The sequence below is a fragment of the Rhinolophus hipposideros genome (assembly GCF_964194185.1).
Source record: "Rhinolophus hipposideros genome assembly, chromosome: 5".
In the NCBI taxonomy this organism is placed as follows: domain Eukaryota; kingdom Metazoa; phylum Chordata; class Mammalia; order Chiroptera; family Rhinolophidae; genus Rhinolophus; species Rhinolophus hipposideros.
Window position 1 is genome coordinate 31,850,552 of NC_138051.1, and position 22,394 is coordinate 31,872,945.

Consider the following 22,394-nt stretch of genomic DNA (forward strand, 5'->3'; position numbering starts at 1 on the left):
ATGTTAGCCTGTTTGTATTAGCCATTATTCTTGAGACCCTGGCTCCCATAATTTTAGGTAGAATGAATCAGTGTGTTTATTCTTTTTCTGTCTTGGTGTGTGCAAAGAGAATTTTCCGAACTCCATCTAGGAGAGCACCCCTAAAGCACTGAGTGATGACTATTTAATTTTAATTTTTTTGAGACATGAATCCTCTATAAATTTTCTCATAGAAGAATATGGGATGTGTTCTGTAGTGTTACAGAATTTTTCTTCAAAGAGACATTATTTTCAGAAATTAAATAATGAGAGGCCTCCAAACTAAGGTTTTTAGTGTGTTTTTCCACAGACCAAATTGTCATTAAACATATGTCTCTTCTCTTGCCCCTGTTTTTCCCTTCCTTACAGTTCTTTCTCATGTTGTGCTGTGGTTTTAGGATTTTAACCTGTTATAATGGATTTTAATGTTTCTCTGATAAGCTGATACTTATTTTAAAAAGTTGCAAATACCTCATATTTTATTTTGAACTGGCCTTTTGATAACATGATATTTAATCAATATCTAATATGCCATCTGGAAGACCTTCCTTTGTGGTAGAAAAACACCTCTTCGGTGTAAGGAAAATCCCGTTGACTGCAGTATTTCTAAGAAAAAGAAATCCCAAATTGCCTGATGTAGGTACTGACCATTTCCTTTGCATGGACTTTCTTGCATAAATATAATTAAGAAAAAGTGCTACAGACAAATTTAGACTCTAGCACATTGGTGGCTTGCAAGTTTCTTGATGACATCAGCACTGTACTGGGGGACAAAAAGTAGAAACAAACTTTTGCATCTAATGCCACTGCTAGCTTCTAGCTAAAATAAAACACTCACCAGGTAGGAAATACACTGTCTTTATTCTCATTGAGTTGTTTTTCTGTGTAGTATTAGTAGATTCCTCAAGTTCCTTGAAAGTTTTCAGCAAGACTTACAGCCGCTAAAATATCCCTTGACTGTTTTGTTTCTGATTTTGCTAGTTCAGTGACCTCTTGGAATGTGTATGTTATTCACCCCTTTAATGTACATGTACTTTGCATGGACAACTGACTCCAGCTGTATTTGAATAAACTGGGCCTTTCACTTGTGAGTGTTCAGGGCAATTTCCATCCTTTGCGCCTCTTCAGTTTAAAACAACACCACTGCCCCATACACGTCAATCTTGTGGAATTAGAGATGGCTGCACACTTAGAAATCCGTTGCCAAGAAGTTTATGTTGAACCACTACTCTGCAGTTAGCAGAATAGCTTGCCGATACGGTAATTTCTTTTTATTTTTTCCTTCTGGACATTGAAAATTGTTGTTAAAAGTCTTTTTTGTCCTCTGAATATGGTCTAGGTGGCCTGTGGCTGTAGGTTTCCACTTGATCAGATGACGAATGTGCGGCCTTGCCTGAATCCAAGCTCTCAGTGCTTCCAACGTCTCCCAGAGCTATAATATTATGCAACTCCAGCTCTGCTCTTCCATGAGGCTGGAATTCCTAATAAAAATGGAAAAAGCTAGTTTGATGTTTTCCATTTCTCAGGCAACATCCCCAAAGTGAACCAACCAAAGAATCAAATGTTAATTTCAACAGTGAAGAATAACCTTAATACAGCTGTTAAGTTTACGTAGCTTTTTGCATTTCTTCATTTCCTGAGTAGAAGCATCTTCAAGTGAAAAGAACCCACAACATTTTTTTTAAGACTCGAGACAACCAGGTTCCCCTGCTTTCTGAATATAATGCTTCAGCTTTTGTGGAATTGCCTTTTCTATGGTGGATTTTTTTTTATTCTGAAGTCATTGCCTCATGTTCAAAATCAATATGGCTGTGTGACTCTGGTGTTGTTTGACAAATGTGATAGCGTAGAGCTTCACTAACATTACACAAACCCTGACGTTCTTTTCATTCTTGCTGTGAACATCAGATGCTCTGTTAGTGTCATTATGTCATAATGACGTCAGTCATCTTAGAAAACTTGAGTTTTTCCCCCATGGCTCTACAAAAGATGGGGGTTTTTTGTATGGTTTTTTTGTTTGTTTGTTTTGTTTTGTTTTACATTTTAATTACAAAAAATGTGAATACTTGAATCTTTATTAAAGTATCTTAGAGTTGTGAGGAGGGATTGGGGCATCTATGCTTTCCTCACTAGATGCTAAGTAGGTAAATAGTTCTAGGGGGGCATATTTTGATGAGAGATTTTGCTAAATTTTTTTAGAAAAAATAACTCCAGCTGGGGGGCAGGGGCAGAAATGGGTTGTAAAAATGGATTTCAGCTGCATTTTTAGAAATATGTTATCCTCAATCGTAAAATATTTGGATTTAGAAGAAATCTTTTGTTTTTAACAAAGGAAGTCCATTTGGAATTTAAGAAATCCTGGGAGAATAGAAACCTTTCAGTTTATTTATTAGACTTTTCTTTTGATCACATAATTTACTTTTAATAGCTGCCAGAATTTAAATTGCATATTTGTAGGGAAAATTGAATGAACTTAGGAAAATAATGCCAACTTATCTCCATTTCATGAAAGTTTAATGAAAGCACCTATTTGGATATTCTGGTAAAGAAAAATGAACTTGATGCCAGAGAAACCCTGATCTCCACTGGCATTTTACTCTTCACTGGAGTAAAAACCCTGTAACCAGCACTACAACTCTGTATTAACTACTGTCTGGCTTTAGAATGGAAGGACCTGGAATGACCAAGTGACATAAATAGAAAGAAAGCAAGAATAAGAACCAGAAGATTTAGGGGGTCTGTGGGGTAAGAAGGCCTCCTGCTCTGTGGGGGGGCTAGAATAGCCCCCTGCAGAGAAAGAGGAGGAAGGCTACCAGAGAATGCTTTTGTTTTTTACCTGGATTCTTAGGCTAGTACTGAGGTGGGAGAGGGGAAGGTGCCCCTCTGAGTCTGTTCCCCTGTCCCACGCTGCTTCCCTGGATGGGAGGGAGGAAAGTGCCGGACCAGTGGGGGCTGGGCATTCTGGCCTGAGCGTTGCCACTCTCTAGGCCTTGTCCTGCCCATCTGCAAAATGTGGGCTCGGAATTACATAAGTGGCTCCCAAACCTCTTAGGACACTGTCCAGGGTCCAGTATCTGTCTTTGGGGAAGGATTCCTAAGTCATCAGGGAAATAAGGAAAACAAAAACAATTTAGGAATTGTTTCACTGAGCAAACTTTATAAATGGAAAGATCTCCCTTTTTTCTGTGATTGCCATTTTTTGTAGTTTTATCGTATAATAGTAATAAAGTTGGTGTATTTTCTTTTCAGAAATTACAGTGACAGTGTAGGTCACAACTTTCTTTCGTGTTTTTTTTTTTAATGCCCTTTTTGAGATGAAGGTAAAATTGGCAACTATGCTGATCATCAGTTTTGTTCCTGTTGTTGAAATTGCACCAGTTCTTGAACTTGTTAGTCCCTAAGGCTTGTTAGGGGCCTTGTGGACTCCATGTTTTAAGTAGTTTTACCCAAACACCAGACACATGGGTTGGCTTAAAAACTGTTGCTTTTCAAAAAAAATTTTTTTTGATGAAACTCAGATACAAGTCGGCACTCTGGTTTGTTGTAATTATTCACGTCTTTCTTGGTGATCGAATCTCTCTCTGAGTCTCTAGGTGCCAGTTGTGCCTCCTCCTGTTTTTGTTGCAGAGAGAAAAGTGGAACCAGCACGTTAATAAGAATCACCTGCTGCCATCTCATAAATGGCATGAAGTGGTGTTCCCCACGCCCATTTTTCTGCAGGTCTTAGGCTTTTATAGGATGTGGGCAGTAGGCACGAGAAGTGGGAGGTTGTTCTAAAGAAGGAATAAAAAGCTGTCCCAGTGTCAGTGCAGCCGGCACAGGATTTCTGCTGAGGAGCAGAGTAGGAATTTGCTTCAGGAGGTGCTTCCTCTCCTGACTCCACTGAGTCTGGCTGAGGAGGGGTTGATAGAAACCCATGGTGTGAGCACTCCTGAAAATACCTGTTTTCATGTCTTTGGTGAGATATTAGATAGGTAAGTTGAATGCATTACTTTTTGTTTGTTTGTTTTGTTTTTAATAATGAGTACATCTTTTGGTGGGATTTTTTTGTCAGTTTTTTTGGTGGTGTTTTTTTTCCCCCTAAAGTTTGTGACTTGGTATTTGAAATTTCCAAACTGCTGCTGGGGTACAAAAATCTCCAGATTTTATCTTATCAGTGGGTACAAGTAACTGAATTGTAATTACTGAGGCACCCTTAACTAGTCAAGCAGAGAGAGCTATGGCGCTGATTCTGTAAAACTCAGTGCAGCACTCTGCACTTCCTGTTTGGGACACAGCGACAGATGTGCTTTGCCCCAAAGCACATCTGTAGAACTGTCTTCCCATGATACAACCCTGGCGACTTTATGCCCTGCCCTCCCGGGGATTTTCTCATGCCAGCTTGGTAAAGGAATTGTTTGCAAACCCTGATCCAACATTAGGATTTACACAAATTTGGGAAATAATGACCTTACATAGTATAATATCTCAAAATCATATTTTTTTCTCTCAGCCTTTAAATGAGTCCAATTACATGTTTCTACACCAATTTAACCCAGAGATTTCCAGTAGTGAGGAAAATGGAGCATGACTATTTAACAAGATGTTAGCATTTCAGAATCTCGTCTCCTCTCAGGGCTGTAAACTCTGTGACGGTGTCGACTCCCAGTTTTACTCCCCCAAGCCTCCCCAGCGAGCCTCACCCCCAGGGTAACGCTAAGGGTCTGGGGGGCAGTCTAAACAGTAGGACCTACTCCCCCACGCCTCCCCAGCGAGCCTCACCCCCAGGGTAACGCTAAGGGCCTGGGGGGCAGTCTAAGCAGTAGGACCCGGGGTCCTCTGACCCCAGGCAATTGACCCTGGTCACCAGGAGAAGGAGCAACTGCTGTTTCCCAGTTCATTGTTCCTCTGGGCAGCTACTGGATTTGCAGGGCAAATGGGATAGACAACCGTAATTTATTAGCTACACTGATTTCAGTGGGAGAAACAATAGAACTTCCCAGTCTTGCTCAAGAATGCAGCCTCAAGTTAACCTGTCTATGCAACTCCAATTCCTTGTCTCATAGCCTTCAGTCTTTCCCTGTGGCACAAATCCCTTTTAAACTCTTTACGGTGTCTCTTTCAGGTGGAGCTACCTAGGCCATAATTGCTTCACCTCTAACACTATTTACTTTATTTCCAGTCTTCTTATTAGATTGAGCTGTTCCCAAGGCAACCAGAAGTGATAAGTTAACGTGCTGAATGCTGGTGCTAATAGGTCCAGTTCCAACTGAATTCTTGTCTCACCTGATTTTTCTGTGCTTGCAGGAATCCAAAATTTTCCTCAGCTCTGCCATTCCTCCCCCGAGCTATCTGTCTATCCCTACGGACTCATTGACTTGTGCACTTAAAATATATATAATTTTAATCCTATTAATAAACCTTGGCATTTTTCTTTCTTGTGAATAATAAATATCCCTCAATATTTCCCCACACTTAGTTGTCTTTCCAAACTTATCCCCAATATAAAAGGAATCTATTTGTGTTGATCCTTTTTATTTCATTTATTTTTTCCCTATGGTGCTCTGCTACTAAAATATAATTCTAATAGAAGAAAAACAGCCTCTATTTTAGTTTCTTGTATTAAACTATGTTAGAAAAAAATTTCAGCGGTTCTAAGCCCTTCTTCTGAAGAGTAATGTCCCAATTGCTGTATCTTACAAAATGTGCCAACATAATTGAGACTTCCATATTCAGCATTCACCCATGACCTATCCACTAAGGGTTACTTTATCCTCAGGTTCTAGCACAAAGCACAGGTATACCCAGCCCCAAATGATCCTGTTTTTAACATACATACATATGTGTATACCTCCAAACCAAAGACTTGAATTCATCTATAAGATCTATTTTAAATGTGCTCATTTGACCTGGGAAAGGAGTCTGTGGCAGAATTCAGCTTTCCCTGACAAATCAGAGGGGAGGCTGAGACAACACCTCACTCACTCCTCGTGTCCCCAGCCTCACTGAAGCTAGGGCCAACTGTATCCAGGCAGTCCAGTTTGCGTCCCGTGAGACGTCACATAGCATTCTGTCCCAGATCAAGCTCCTACAATTTTTCATAACTGATTTTTTTTAAAAAGTGATCCCCATGGTAGTTCACCATTAAGGGACAACCTGAGTTACCATGTTATCAAAATTGGTGGCAAGATCCAAACATATGACCAGTGTTTTCACCTTCTAAATAGCCTTCCTAATTTATGTCCTTATTTAATGATCTAGTGTTTCAAAAATAATATCAATATAGGACTATGATAATTTGAGCTAAGAATCACTGCTTTAAGACGATTGGACACTCATGTGTCATTACAATGACCTTTTCACATACTGTGTCACCCCATTCCCGCTTTAGTATCATCTTAGACTCACATCTCTCTTTAGATAGCCAACGTGTTCCAAAATACAGTCATTATTTTTCTGTGATGCTCAGAACCCCTCTGCTTGGTCAGAAGGAAAGTACGTTAGCCTCTTTAGAATTACTGCTGATGTCTTAGAGACCATCCTTACTTCCTTGCAGCAATAAGGCAGCCCAGTCCATCTTAATGTTTCTGTCACAGATATGAAATTGAACAACTCTTCAAATATCCCTGGGTCCATTTCATGGAGAGTAATGTCAGAGGCCAAACTCTGGTGATAGGGGTGTACAGTGCATTGGCCCTACTGTGACTGGTGGGAGGAGATATTTGCATGATACCAAAAGAGAGATTACGTAAAGCTGTTAGTAATAGAGACCTTGTTTTTATGAAGAATATGAATTTAAAGTTCACAATAACTCCAATATACTTCCAGCCTCACTTCTATTTTCCTGCCTTACTTAAGTATCAACACTTATTAAACTTTTTTTCTCTTTATGGGAACACACTTTCTGTGGTCAGCAGTTGCATTATTCTGTCCTTTCTCTCTTTATTTCAAAAGCACTTATGGAGTGCCTATTTATTTATAGGCACCATGGAATATGTCCTTTCCACCCTCTGGTTTCAAGGCACAGTTTTCTAATGTGTTAAGGAAGATCTTCCTTATTTCTTCAAGCTGCATAAACAGCGATAGATACATATTAATTACTAGACGGTAATAAGCTACCAGGAATTTTTATAGCTGCCCTGGCTCAGAGAGGTAGGCTTTTTAAAGCAGCCGTGTGAATAGCACTGTCCACGTGTTAGATGATTCATAACAATTCTAAGAGACACTAACCTTGCAGACAGAGAGAAAAGTAGAATGTTGTAAGTAGGAATACACAGTGCTGAAGTGTCCCCTTAAGGGCAGGGGACACAGACACTATCCAGCAAGATCATGATTGGAAACTGTGGAAAGGGGGTTAGGGGATAGAAGCAAATAGAAGTTGTGTTGATAAAGGACATCCAGAGAGAAAAAACTAGGTTAAGGAGTGCAGGAGAGAGGGAGGAAAATCAAACAACAAAATGTAATCGAGTTCATCTTCTGTATAGCCTACATGGGTAAACATGTTTGCACACCGTAGGACTCAACAGTGATTTTGTTTTTAAAACGTTCTCCTATTTTACTATCCCCAGGGTGAACAGTGAATTTTTTTCCTAGAGACATAATAAATTAGAAGCAATGTCTGATTTTTCAGGCCAAACTCTTTGTAGGAACTGTTCATTATATTTTTACCTTCGGTGAAAGAAAATGATTGACACTCTGTGGCCACCAGACCACCATGTCATCAGAGTCCTGATGAGTATGGCTGGTTCAAATAAAACTAGAGCAGTGACTGGAAAACAAATCTGGATGACAGGGTCCTTTTATGTAAAAAATGAATTTGGCAATGTCAGTTTCTTAGAACTCTGTGAGCTGTGGGAGAAAGGGGGGAAAATTAATTCAGAGAAGAAAATAATTCACCTCTTCTCAAAGTATACTTCTCATCAATCTAAATGTCATTAATACCCTGACAAATATCTCCTGCCAACTTGCTCTCTTAAAAGATACTGTAATGAAAAACATGTGTTAGAGCTGCCATTCTGGCTGTCTGGTTTCGCTGTGGCATCTCTGTTCCAAGAAAAGCACAGATGCATCTAGAATGACCCTGTGTTCAATTTGGAGGCATCCCAATAGCCACCTCTTCTCCCTCAATGGAGAACACTTATCCTATTTCAGAATCAGTGTTTGTAAAATCCCTACAGTGTTTGTAAAATTCCAGGCCTAGTGGGGAACCTGCAAAAGTCATTTAATTCATTCCCCAAACACTGTGCATTGGGAAAGAGGGGAGGGAAAATGGTTGCATAGGTCTGCCATTCTCATAGATCAAAAACTCTTTATTTTGCAAGATTTTAAACGCAGGAGATTCCTCAGTTGTCTTCAGTTAGGTGTTTAGGGTTAAGGTCTGCACCATCCAGGGTCTTTTCCTTCTCATGACTTTGCGTGCTCACAGGAATTAATGAACTCAGGGTCACCACAGGGGCTCTGCTATGATCCCTAATTCATCTGAGCTATCTCTCAGGTTTTATTTACCCCGTGGACCAAATCTGCACAAAAAAACAAGCCATGCGGGCATTTTCCTGGGAGCGAACACCTTCATGCTATGCAGGTTCTTGCTAAAGATGATGCTCGGGGACCCAGAACTTCCAGTTTCTTAAATCAGACTCTGTCTGGCCTTGCATCCTACTGTCCTGAAATACTTCTAGGTGGCTGTGAAATTAATGACATGAACAGAAATGAGATTGACAGAATCTTCTCACCCAGGAAAAAGAATTCCTGGGTGCTTCCAAGAGGGTGTGTTGGCTGAATTCAGTGAATTACAAACCATGGGAATGGTAAATTTGGCCTTTGGTGGTGGGTGGGTGGGGGATAGATTGTTTGGTTTATAGTTCCCTACTTTAAAAAATGAAAGAAAGAAAGAAAGAAAGGAGAAGATCCTTTGTCTTTGGGTACCGCTTGTGGAGCATTCCGGCTTTGGTCCTGTGATAGGCAGTGGTGGGGCGTGGGCAGTGCAGAGGGGATGAGAGGTGGGGGCTCCTTCTCGGGAGTCATGGTCACCCTGCTGGCCTTGCAGCCAGAGCATGGCAGTAGAGGGAGCAGTGACTGCCATGGACCCTCTGCCCACCAGGTTCAGCCTTTCTCCTTGGGGTCCGACTGTACTTCACAGCCTCTGATATGTGGGCCTTCTTTTCACTCAGGCAACTGGGGAGACTGCCATGATCACTGAATTTGGGGAAATAGGTTGTCAGATGCCACACCTTCCTCTTTTTTTCTGAACTTTATTAAAATTCTATTTCGTGATTTCAGCTTTTGACAATATCCCAAGAGGCCTCTGAGGGATTCCAAGAACGCAGGCTCATTTTGTGTGTGTGTGTGTGTGTGTGTTTGTGTGTGTGTGCACGCGCGTGCGTTTATCTTAAGGGCCTCTACTGTCGTGGTTGGTTGCCTGAAACTCACTTGAAGGGTTTCTTACAGGGGAAACTTCTTTATGAGATCCCATCCTAATGGTGTGGCTTTCTGTAGCCGATGGCTCAGGCATTTCTGAATAAGAGATTTAGATCCATATTAACCATCCCATTGCAAGTGGAAAATTGAGGTGTCAAATTTAAAGAATGATACCTTGTACTTGCATAGCATTTTTATATTCCAAGGTGGAGAGCCCAGGAAAAGCTGAACTTGGCAATGGCCTAGCTGAAGAGTAGGGTATCTGATCTGGAAAAGGTGCTGAAGATAAGGATTTAGTGTCCTGAGTTGGGCTCGTCAGAACTTCCCATGTTGTAAGGGCATTAGAATGGCTAGAATGTACTTACTGGATTTCTGTTGTCATACTGCTTGGTTCTGATTTCAAATCACAAGTCCAGCTAACCTCTGCATGCGCCCTCCCACCCATCCCTGGACTACACTTTCTAAGTTCCAGTGTGCCACTTGAATGATCATTAAAGAAGGAAAAGTGCCCCTGTTACTATGAGTTTACAATCCAACGTTGCTTGGAAAATGCCCCATAAGTTCCTCCAGTGCCATTTGAGCTGGGGAGTCCCATCTGTTTACCCCTCCTAGAAAAGTGGTGTGCCTGAGCCTGGCATCTTGAATTTAGCCAGAGGGGGATGTTGGGCTGTAGCATCAGAAGAAACCAGAGCTGGAGTCTGATCTGAAGGAGGCAGCCTTGAGAAGCATGGAATAGTGTAGAAACCAAGTATCCAGGAAGAAGGATGGGATCCAAGATAAAAGGTATGCAAAGGTCACTCAAAAGATCCAGAACGTGTGGGATCCAAGCAGGAATGACCCCCTGCGGCAAGAGATTTTTCAGGGAACTAGGAGCGGATCAGAGGTGTCCTGGATAAAAGCTACCTCTTGGATAAAGGTTACCATTCAACACCAGCGTGGGGCTGGATTCTGGATTCACTGTGTAAAAGCAGGCACGCGAGATACGCTTTGCGAGCCATTTTTCAGGCAGGTGAAGTCATTTACTGAGGAGTCTAACAAATGATTGACACGTTGGCAACTGAAGTTTTAATGACTAGTCTCACTTTCATAGCACTCCACTCTCATAAATACACACAGCATGTTGCTTCCACGCACATACTTTTTGTTGACATGATCATGTGATGATAGTGTTAAAACTTTGGAAAAGTCCAGCCAAATGGCGTTTTCATTTGTATAGGTTTCCTTATCATTCTTGCATATGTCATTCTTGCATATATAACATCGTTGGAGGCATTTTGCATTCTGCCTTTTTCACAGTGAAGTATATCAAACATCTTCTGTGTGTATTTCCATTAGCCTTTGTAATTGTCTAATGGTTGCAGGATGGAACCTCCTGAAGAAAGTTCGTGAGTCACTAGATGCTATTTAGGTTTTTTCCAGGTTTTTTGTTGGTCCCCATTATAATTCTCCTATCACAGCAGTGTGCACACTTTTTAAACTTCTTTTGAATTATTCCCAGACGTAGAATTACTGCAGTAAGATTAGGTACTTCTTACGACTCTTTCATAATTACCATATTGCTTTGCAAGAATTTTACTCAATGCCATCTTATATTAGATCGCACTGGCTAACTTGCAACTCTGAGAGCATGAGGGTTCCCCCCCCCACATTTTTTGCAAGTTTAGTTGATGTAAAATGATATCCAAGTTGCTTTCATTGTCATTCCTTTCATTACCAAAAGAGATAAAATCTCTTCCACATGTTTTAGTTTTATTCCTGATATGAATCACTTATTCATATCCTTTGCCTATTTCTTTATTTGATGCTTGTTGGGTCCCCCCCCACCTACATGTCAGTGAGATGTCAACCCTTTTGTCAAAGTAATACAAAGAATATCTGTAGTCTATTAAATGTTGGTGTTTCCATTGTTCTGAAGTTTAGTAATCTTGGTACAATCTGTCTTTTGTTTTCTTGAGTTCATCTGTCACTTCACAGCATGGATAAGTATTAGGTCTGTAAAGCAATGTGGACTATTTATTACATGACAGTTGTTTTAGAATTTAATTTTAAACTGAAATATCTAACTCTATTATTCATTCAGAATCTAGCTTTTATATTTCCTGTAGATCTTACTGAATGCTTTTCTGATTTGCTATCCACATATCATAGAGATGTTTGGTAAATAATCTTGCCTTCCACCCATTGTACTAAAAATCTGCTTTATCATATGCTACGTTTCACATTTGTTTGTGGACTACTTATAATGTGCCACAATCTTTTTGAAGCATTATCAGAATGAATTAATTTTGCTCCATTTACTGAAACTTGGTTCCTTTTTAGAATAAAAACTTCTTACTGTTTACATTTCCACATTAATTTTGTTGAATTCCAAAATACCCTATTGGAATTTTTATTACAACTGCATTAAATCTGTAAGTTAAGTTTAGAAGAATAATCATTTATAAATAATACTAGTATTCTCATTCTGTAATATAGTACACCTTTCCATTTCACCAAATTAAATTTGATTTTATAGAATAAAGGTTTATGGTTTCATTTTGAAGGGTTAGCTCATTAAGTAAATTCCTAAAAATGTGATACTTTCTAGCAGTGGCAAATAGAATCTTTCATTATGTTTTCTAACTGAAAATACTGGGTTACTTGTTTATGTTTCTATTATTCGGTATTATTGTTGTCTTTTCTTATATGGCGTCATTATTTTTTAGTTGTCACTTGTGTCAAAATAAACATCCTGGGCAATGGAAATGGCCTCCAACATGTTCAAGAAATGTTGCTCTGTGACCTTCTAGGAAGGCTTCTCTTTTTTTGATAACCTAAAGGAGTGGAACAAAAATGGGACAAGGAAGGAAAGGAAAATGAAAGAACATATCCAGAAAATGACGACATGCCCTGCAAGTCCTCCCAGGAAGGTGGCCCGTGAAACTTTCAGGGATTATGATAAATTCAACAAGGAGCCTTCCTAGAGCCTGGGACCCCCAGTGTGGAATTTGGGGTTCCAGATTATAAAAGAAGGTGGTTTAGAGATCTAATAGTCTTGAAACACGTATGTATGTCTGGAGAGAAACAGAGCAGTCCCCCTTCCTTTGCTACTATATCAGGATTGTCTTACTGTGAGGCAGTGTCCCCTGGGAACCACCAAAAGAAATATCAGTGGTGGAATTTTGAAATTACAGGCAAGATTGAATTAATGATGTAGTGGAACATTTTCCCTCTGGACATGGCATCAGGACACACCACCAGCTTTACCCTGCCCCACTCCGTCCTGTGAAGTGGTTCTATATATTCTCCTGTTGCCAGTTGTGACAGCCAAGGTCGCTTGTGGCAGGAACACGAATGCCATCCTAGTAAAGTCTCATGGTCTTGAGGTCTGGATACCCCCTCGTGAACTGATCTGTGCAGTCTTCTGTTTAACACATCCCATCTTTCCTGGAATGTTATTCTAGAATTAGCATCAAATAGTAAAAAAGGTTAGTAGAAATTTGTAGGTAGATCCAAATTCAGATCCAAGCTCACTGCTTACAAGATGACCGTGGGAAAGTTTCTTTTTTCACATTTGTAAAAGGGAGACAAAAGGACAATGTTCTCCCATTATTCCTCATTCATTCAGGACATGTGAATCTGAAATATGAAAATGAAATGCCTCTTATTTGCCAGGCACAGATAAAAGGTATGTTGATGTGGTAGAGAACACAACAAAAAGTCCTGGCGCTCATGCCCTAGGGGGAGGGAGGGTAAAGACACATCACAAATAACATACAAATTCTTATCAGCTAATAATGAATGCCATGAGAACAATAAAGCAGAAAAATGTGGTGGAGTAAAGGTGATTGTCCTTTTAGAAGTGGTGATAAGAGAAGACTTCTCTAATGAGATCTGAGCACAGCTCTCATAAAAGGGTGGGGATGAGCTGTGAGAATATTGACGGAAGAGCATCCCGGGCAGAAGGGAACACATGTGCAGAGGCCCTGCAGAGGAAGTGTGCTTGTCTGATGAATAGATGAGAGCCCACGTGGCTGGAGTAGAGGGGGCGATGGGGAGCATGCTCCTGGTAAATAATGAAGGTGGAGAGATAGAAGGAAACCAGATCAGTAGGACAGGGATTTGCAAGGACAACCACCAGGCCAAGTCCAGCCGATGGTGTGTTTTATTATATAGTCCTGTAGGGTAAAAATGGCTTTTACATTTTGAAAACGTTGTTTAAAATAAAGAAGACTGTAACAGAGACCACATGCATCCTGCCAAGCCTAAAATATTTACTACCTGGTCTTTTAATGGAGCAAATTTGCCAACTCCCGATTGCAGAGCCTTAGAGGCCATGGTGAGGATGGTACCTCCGAGTATGAAAAGAAGTCACGGGGGGTGGGCGTGGTCAAGCAAGAAAGCACCATGATGTGATTGACATCGACAGTCTCAAAAAGACAGCTTGGGCTGCTGTGTTAATTCAGACTACAAAAGGAGGAGGGCACAGGAAGAAATACAGTTAGGACCGTTTTCATTGTCCAGGTGAGGCGGGGCGGTAGGATGGGCTAGACTGGTAATAGCAGGGTGCTGAGTAATTGGATACCGAATATATTTAGAAGGGGGCACCAAGGGGGCTTTGGATTGACTGTGGAGTATGAGAGGGAGAACGGAGTAAAGGATGATACCAAGATTTTTGGTACATACGTTCTTCTTATGTTGTCGGAAACTGAGAGAATAACCTTTTCTGCCTCTAGGGTTTGAGACATCCAGTTTCCCCACCATTTTGTAGTAGGGTTATCTTCCTAAGACAGTTTTGATTGTGATGCTCTCCTTTCCAATACCTACACCAGTGTCCCCTTAGCTGTGGAAGAGTCATAGCCCTTCATCATCTGACCTCCCTGCACCTGTGTCCTGATTTATGGCCGGCTGGTCCCATTCATGGACCCCCAACACTAACCACTGAAATATCTGCTAGTCCCCACATGCACTTCATACTTTCCACCCCCAGGTCGTCCCCCAAGTGGGTTCCTCTTTCTACGATCGCTACATATCAGCAGTCCTGGCAGACTGTTCGGCCTTCCTTTGCGATAAGGCTATTCCTTGACGCCCTCTTTACCGTCCGGGTCTATTCCAGGGCATTGTGTCTGCCACTCTTTTAACAGAACTATCATTTCTATTTGTAACATGACTTTTGATGCACAAGTCTTATCTCCCCTACGAGCCGACACAGGAGCCAATATAACCTATGGTTCAGTCCCTTGTCTTTGTTAAATCCCAATGCTGCACTTGGAACCTGGATGACTTTAAGTAAATGACTTAATCTCTTTAAGCCTCAGTTTGTGTTGGCTGTAAAATGGAGATAATTACCAGAGTTACTTCATAGGACTAATTAAGAAGATAAAATGAGTTGATTCATGTACAATACTTAGTGTAGTTCTGTGCCTGCCATGATAATTAGAGCTCATTTAATACCAGCTATATCAATTCCCCTTCATTAAGGAGCTGAGGAAATATCTTTGTGTCCTATTCTTTGGTGCTTTGTACAGTGGTTCTGCATGCAGTAGGCTAATGAATATATTATGAAAAGTAGAGTGAAATGAGCTCCAGTTCTGGAGTTAATGCAGAGTTCAATTCCCAGCACCACCCCATTCAGCTGTATGACATGCAGCAAGATACCCGCTTTGAGCTCCAAATTCCTCACATCTGAAATGGGGGAAACCATTTTTACCTTGAAAAGTTATGAGAATGAGCCATGATGGGATGTAAAGCACCGGATTCATAGGATGTGCCTAATGGTAGCTCTCGCCAGCATGATGAGTCTCAAAGCTTCTGCAGAAAGAGCGCCTGGCCCTTGTAGCACTGAAGCTTGATAATTCCTTAAAGCAGTAGTTCTCAGAATGTGGTTGCTGGACCAGCAACATGGGTGTCAGTTCCCCTGGAACTTGTTAGAAATGCAGGTTGTCAGGCTCCCCTCCAAGCCTAGTGACACAAACACCGTGGAGTGGAGTCAGCAGCCTGTGTTTTAACCAGCTGCTCTACACCGGCTTCTGAGCACCACTGCAGTAGCGGAGGGAGGAGTTTGGTTGTGACACCACCAGGGTTCTGCACAGTGATGTCCCACTCAGTCCCAGTGGGGTACTGAAGTCGTGCTGCTTTCCTGTTGTCACCATCATAAAGGACATGAGGGCCAGATCGTTCCAGTAGTGCCAGACAAGGGGAGGAGCACAGGCTCTTCAGTGTCACTTTTGGGGGTCAGCAACTCTTGACTGTTTACTTATGATTATTCACAGCATTGATAGAAACGAAAGGGTTAACCCATGGTCAACACCAGGAGATATAATTTAGTCTGTAGTTCAGTTTGAGACATAGGCCTAGTTTGGGAGCATACACCTACAACATAAGCCATTGCGAGCTATCAATTCACTTGTAATAACACAAATGTACAGGGAGAACTTCAGCTAGACTGACGAGATGTGGAAATTATTTAGTATGACTAATTTTAATGTAAGCTGTTGAGACATTTGTAAATATAGCAACTAAAGTTAGTTCAAATGATTTCAAGAAATTCAGAAATATTGTGAAGCACATTTAATTCTTTCATAGTATTAAAGTCTGGAGAGCACTTAAGTACCTTCATAGCTGTGGAAAAAGCACAGCCACACTTATATATAATTACCAGCTTTCTTTTTTAACATATGCCACGTTTCTCTTTTTTCTTTAGGCTCGTTGTATGACATAAAAAAATCATCTTCTTGATGGAGGGATTCTCTTAATCCATTGCTTATGGTTGTGATGGAGGGCAGACACAGGAGAAGGGCAGAGCCTCAGACCAGCACCTTGGGCTGTGGGTCTGTAGCTCTGAATAAGATGCGGTACATAAAAGGTGCCCTTGGCATACAGAAGGAAAATGTTAGAATTTTTCTTTATGATTAATTTTAATCTCAGGCTTTGGATTCTCTTTTTTGTGTGTATTTGGGGATGGGGGCCTGTGCTAATATTTTTTTTTTCCTAAAAGGGGTGTGTGGTCAAAAAAATTCACTGTTTCTGAGGGCAGGTTAATGTGACAGGGAGAGATTTAGGTAAAAGGTTGAAAATGTTAATGCCAAAAAAATTCTAGAGTTTTCTGTAGATTTCAGTTTTCCATGTTACCTACTCACCTATACCTAGAATAAATAATAGTTTTGTCTCATATCATGGACTGTTCAGTTAAGATAGTGATACGTGAATCAGACTAAGGGAAAAAGTAAGAAGCAGACATCAGTGGCTCTATTGTGGGTGTCTCTTGTCGTGTGTGTCCCTCTCCTTCTGGTTGGGCTGCCACTGAGTGAATGGCCAAAGTGGAGCTGCCCAGTGAGTCTGTGAAGGTACTTAAGGTAGTCACTTGACTGAATTACCTATTTCTGTATAACTTGCCCTTTTAAAGTCCCAATTTCAGAGCCCTCTCTCATTGGTGAGAGCTGGATAAATAGGACCCATTTAAGTGAGTGGGCAGAAGGCATAAGACAGAGTTTTGAAGGGAAAAGACTGCCAGGCAGAATGTGATCAGATGCCTGCCCCAGCTGCCTTTCCATTGCTAGGTTGTAGTTACAACACATTTGTTTCTCTCTCTTCCTCTGAATGCTCCTGAGAAGTTTCAAAGGAAGGTAAGCAGTACCTATCTCATTTCCATGCTTCTCTGATAGAACAGCTCTGGGTTTCTGCTGATCCCAGGCAGGGGCCATTTTGGGGAAGAGGTTTGGCCCTCTCCTGGCACTCTCTCCCAGGATGTTGCATGGCTGTGGTCATTTGTCTACCACCTCCCATAGGCTGGCCACTCGCTTTTAGAATGAATTCCTTGGGAGCTTTGCAATGCGTCTTTTCTTGGTAGTTTGTCTTCTAGAATTCTTGTGCTGCTTGGCTCTCAGAGAAGACACAGCTGGCCCAGCCCATCCTGACATTTTTCCTCCTCCTTTCCCACAGGCAGCACAAGGGGGTGGCCACAGGACCCTGCTGTATGGCCACGCGATTCTCCTACGGCACTCTTTCAGCGGAATGGTAAGCACATCCGGGTGTCTGCTTTCACCAAAGGAGGAGGGCGAAGATGGAGAGGGGAGAAAGTACAGGAAACCAACAAGTGTCTAGGTCAAGTTAACAGCAGGAGTAATATGGAATGTAAATAATTATAGCATATTATTGTCTTAGCATTTCCTTCTTAGAACTTACCTCCATTTGCAGATATGTTTGCATTTGCATAATGTCTGACCACTCTCTTCCCCACTCCGTGAGGAAAAGGACCATGTCTCTCACTCTTTTTTTTTTTAATTTAAAACCTAATCCCACCAAGTGCAGTACCTTGACATTCTAGGTGCTCAATAAAGATTTGTTGAGTTGATGATCAAATAAACCATGGGATAACTGATTTCTTGAATACACAAGGATAACCAGGAGAGAAGAAAAAACTCAATCAAATGGGACTTTTTTGTGAAATTTCTCCTCGTTTACTAGCTAAAGAAAATGGGATGGTACCTGTTGTTTTCAGTCCTGGAAGAATTTGAAGGTATTCTCTTATGTCAATCCAGAGACAGGAGAAAGCTGAGCCAGGCTATAACTAATTAAAGATCTAGAACCAGCATTAACCCAAAGGGTGATAACTCAGTGTCACTTGAAAAGCTTTTTTCAAATTTTAAATAAATTTGTAAAATGCAGGTATTGCAGATCTTTGGCAGGGAGAATTAAGGAGAATACTGTGATCTCAATCAACTAAAATATGTGGCAACTCTAGTACCATTTACTTCCAGTCCCTACACGTATCCTCCTCACTTGCTGTCAGTGTAAGGAGGGTTTGCCTTCTTTCTCTGGCACTAGTGGAAAACTGTTCCATTCATTCAAGACTTCGTTTTCACACACTGACACCTGCAGCGTGCTGCAAAGTTTATCTCAAAGCCTGAGCTATCAAATTGGCAGCGGGAGCCATGGCTGCCTCGTAAATAATTTATTTATTGCAGCATTTCTTCTCCTGAGTACTGGTAAGATGTTGACCTTTTCAGCATGAACATTCATCTGTTGTAGTCCTTCATGACAAAGGACAGAGAACAAAAATGACCAAATGGAAGATTATCCGAGGAGGAGATGGGGAGGGACGTTTAGCATGGGGAGACTTTGTACCCTGCATCTCAGAACTGAGAGGCAATCATTTGTCTTTCAGAATCTGGTCCTTATCCATAGCGTAGTGAAACCTTACTGTCTTCTCTGTTTCTACCGAAATAGAATAAACAAAGCCTCAGATAGCACGCTTCTCCTGGCCTTGAAAATTCAGGCTAACACTATGGTAGAGCTATGAAGGCTTACATTATTTATCATTAGATTTACTGTCCCATGCCTCCCCACCCCCAAAGATTCCCGTCACAGTTAACATAAACTCTATACTGGCTAGTTCTTTTTAGGAGCAGCACTGAGGATAAAGCCTGTGTGATATGACTCTATACAATGCAATGATTTTCCATTTTCCTGCTGCAGAGAACTAGGAATATAACCCAGAAAGCACGTTCCAAGTGCATATCTGCCTCCCAGTATAATTCCAAGGTCAGCGCTGTGCCTTTCACTAGAGGAGACAGAGAACAAGCCATGGGTTTTTTTTTTCTTATTCTTCTTTATTATGCTATTTTAAAAATCATTGTTAAGTTTTTCACACACATGTTTTTTTTATAATTGGAAAAAAACATATTATTTGAGAAGTTTTAAAGCTCATAGAAAATTTGAAAAACAGAATAAACAGAAATAGAGGAATCATCAGGGTCTTCCCCCCTGTCCAAAGATAACTTCTGTTATCAGTTTGGTGTACTTTCTTTTAGCCTGGTTGCTATGCATTTAAATTTTGCATACATGTTAACTACACAAACATACTATTTTGTATTCCGTGCTCTAACACACTCTTAATAAACACAATTAAAGGTAATGTAATATTCCATAAAATGAAGTACCGAAGTTTATCAATCCTTCCATTATTATTGGTAATTTATGTTCCATTTATATTGTTCCCAATTTAAAACTTTCTCAGAGTATCTTTGAACTAAAGCATATTTAATATTTCAAACTTATTTCTATAACATACAGCCCCATAAGTTAAGTCACTGGGTTATCAGGTAAGAAGATCTTTCAGGTTTTAAGTATATTATAAAAGTATATTCCAAACCATTATAATGATGAACAAGATAAGTCCGTGGCCCAGTTATTCAATGTGGACGTTGACAACTGGAAGCCAAAGAGCTGTGAGATGCCAAGAACTGACAGAATAGTATGACTTCACTAGCATCTGCTCTTGTTTCACAGTATCTAACATGTTTGACTACATCAAGATCGCAGACAGATAAACTTGCCTTTGATGTAGGTCTACGGGAACATGCCTCAGGTAAGTCAACATTCCCAGATCTCCTCCGTGGGGTCTTGGGAGAAGGACTTTTGAGAACGACCCTGAATATGTGATTCATTGGGGATTCCAAACCAACCAATCAGTGGGGTCAAGAAATAGGTCTGAAAAAATTTTGGAGAATGATAAAGAAAGAATGTATGATGGAAACAGAAACTAACAGAAACTATAATGCTTTAACCGCAGTCTGCCAGTCTCAAAGAAAAACAGTTTTTTAGGGTTAAGTACTAAAAGTAAGTAGAGAAGTTATTCCTGATAAGAACCAATGGTCATGCCTAACTGCTAAGAAAAAAAAGATAGCTTAATAAGTGCTGACATTAACAAAGCATAGTGATTGGCTCAAAGCAGTAGTCCCATTTTTTTTTTTTTTACCTATTTTTAAAATTAGTTTCAGGTATACAAAACAATGTAATAGTTAGACATTTACACTCCTCAAAAAGTGATAATCCCTATCTCCCAATCTACTACATCGTATACAGCTGTTACAATTCCATTGACTGTATTCCTTAAATATATATATATATATATATATATATATATATATATATATATATATATCCATCCCATATATATATAGTGACTATACTCCACATCCTGTGACTATATATATATATATATATATGTGTGTGTGTGTATATATATATATATATATATATATATATATTTAATTATAGTTGACATTCAATATTATTCAGCTTCAGGTGTTCTACACTGTCCATGAAGTTATCTCCCTAATAAGACATGTGCCCATCTCATACCCCACAAAATCTTCACATTATTGATTATATTCCCCAAACTGTCTTTCACATCCCCATGGCAATATTGTGGTTATTAATTTGTATTTTTTAATCCTTTTACCTTCTCAGAGATATAGAGGAGTAGCCCCATTTTATTCTCAGTGAAGCAGCTGTTTCTAAAGCAGCCTTTCCAATGTTCATCGATGACATCCACCGTCATGGTTTTTGCCCTTCCAATGCATTGCCTTTACTCTCATTTACTTTATATTTTTCTTTAAATTTACTTACTTTTATACTTAAAATTTTAGAGACAGAACGTATAACATTGCTATAAGTCAAAAACTGGTATTGCTTGCCATAAAAGTAAACATAATGAAAAGAAACCTATGTCATTAAATAATTGAAGAGATGTTGGCAAATATTAGAAAAGTGTTACTGATACACAAGCTTCAAACTTAAAACTTGCTCTGATAGAATTAGAAGGCTTAAAAGAGTAATACTCGTAAAAAGAAAATACAGTTCTCACATATGATTTAATGTCATTTGTTGTCCTTTACCACCAGTGCTATACATCATATACTTTTTTTAGTGTAGTCAAAAATACACTCAAGATAACTATAGTTCTATATATAGTTATATATAGTTCTATTTATAGTTACAGTATCAAAGAAGGGACCGATTTGCTGTTGGTTATTCCAAAGACCAATGGATCAGTGAATAGAAGTTGAAAGGACATAAACATTTCACCTCAGTGAAGGAAACACTTTGTCATAGCTGCAGTTATCCAGCAGAGGAACAGGTGGCCTTAGGATATAGGGTGCTCCCCATGCCTGGAAATATTCATGGGCAATCTGACCATCTGTCAAGGGCATTACATATGGAATCTCCGCTCAATTTAAAGGTTGGGCTATGCATTGATCAGGTTACTTGGTGGCACACAGCAGAAACTTATTCAGGTTAACTCAAGCCAAATGATCATTTACTGGAAGGATGTTGGGTGGAACCTGCTCTAAAGCTGAAGCCCCAGGCTTGGAAAGGGGGCAGGAGCAAAGTGAGGGCGGGGAAGAGAAAACAGCCTAGGTCTTACTGCAGGAAGATTCTAACTTGGATGCAGTCTTTAATGTTTTAACATTTTCCCCAGAATAGGAGGAGATTGCATTGTTGGTAGCCATAGAAGGACAGAAGTCCATGTGGATGTTCGAAAACTGTGTCAGTTCATACGGGAATGATCCACATTGGCTGATTTTACAGAGAATGTAGAGAAAGAACTCTGCAGTTTAAACCATATGCACCCGCTGTTTCTGCAGCATGTGCAGTGGTGTCTGAGAATACCTGAGGAGAAACCTTTTCTCTCCTCCCCTTCTTTGTACAAAGGCAGATCTGCCTCTGCCCACTATGTTTTCTTTCTCCTACAATAATATTACATTTGAATTTGATATGTGGTTGCTTTGTTTTCAGCTAAAGCGTTATTCTTAAAATATCACTTTAAGTTGTTGTCAACCTTTTCTGAAAATTACGAAATGAGTGAAGTACCACACTCTCTGTAAATTGGCTTCTAAATATAAACCAGCTGTCAGTCTTGGAGCACATAATTAGAAAAGTCATATGTGGTCATTCTATTTGCATCAATAAAATGACTTTAGACTTTTTGAGAGTTGGGGAGAAATTGAGAAATACCACTTTTTAGTCACGTGTTCAGGAAGTATGTTTCATTTAATTATTAGAGCCTCCAGGAAAAACAGAGGGAAAATTACAGCAGAGAATGTTACTCTTTCCAGCACTCTTTTCTAAATACCTAAAAATCACATGTGGTATGAATTCTGCTGACAGACTAGATAAACACGTGAACCAATCCAAGTTCAACCTGGCTGATCAGA

The 22,394-nt window shown here is 40.2% G+C and overlaps 1 protein-coding gene across 1 annotated transcript in view; it reads left to right on the plus strand.

Moving 5' to 3' along the window:
- LOC308497862 (ryanodine receptor 3) overlaps window positions 1-22,394 on the plus strand; it is a gene marked incomplete at its 3' end in the record, with an annotated part of 275,261 nt that overhangs the window by 39,450 nt on the left and 213,417 nt on the right. The window contains exons 3-4 of the mRNA XM_081048956.1: window positions 17,335-17,409; window positions 19,684-19,762. Of these exons, the coding sequence (XP_080905082.1) occupies window positions 17,335-17,409; window positions 19,684-19,762 (154 nt within the window). The remainder of the gene's footprint in view (window positions 1-17,334; window positions 17,410-19,683; window positions 19,763-22,394) is intronic.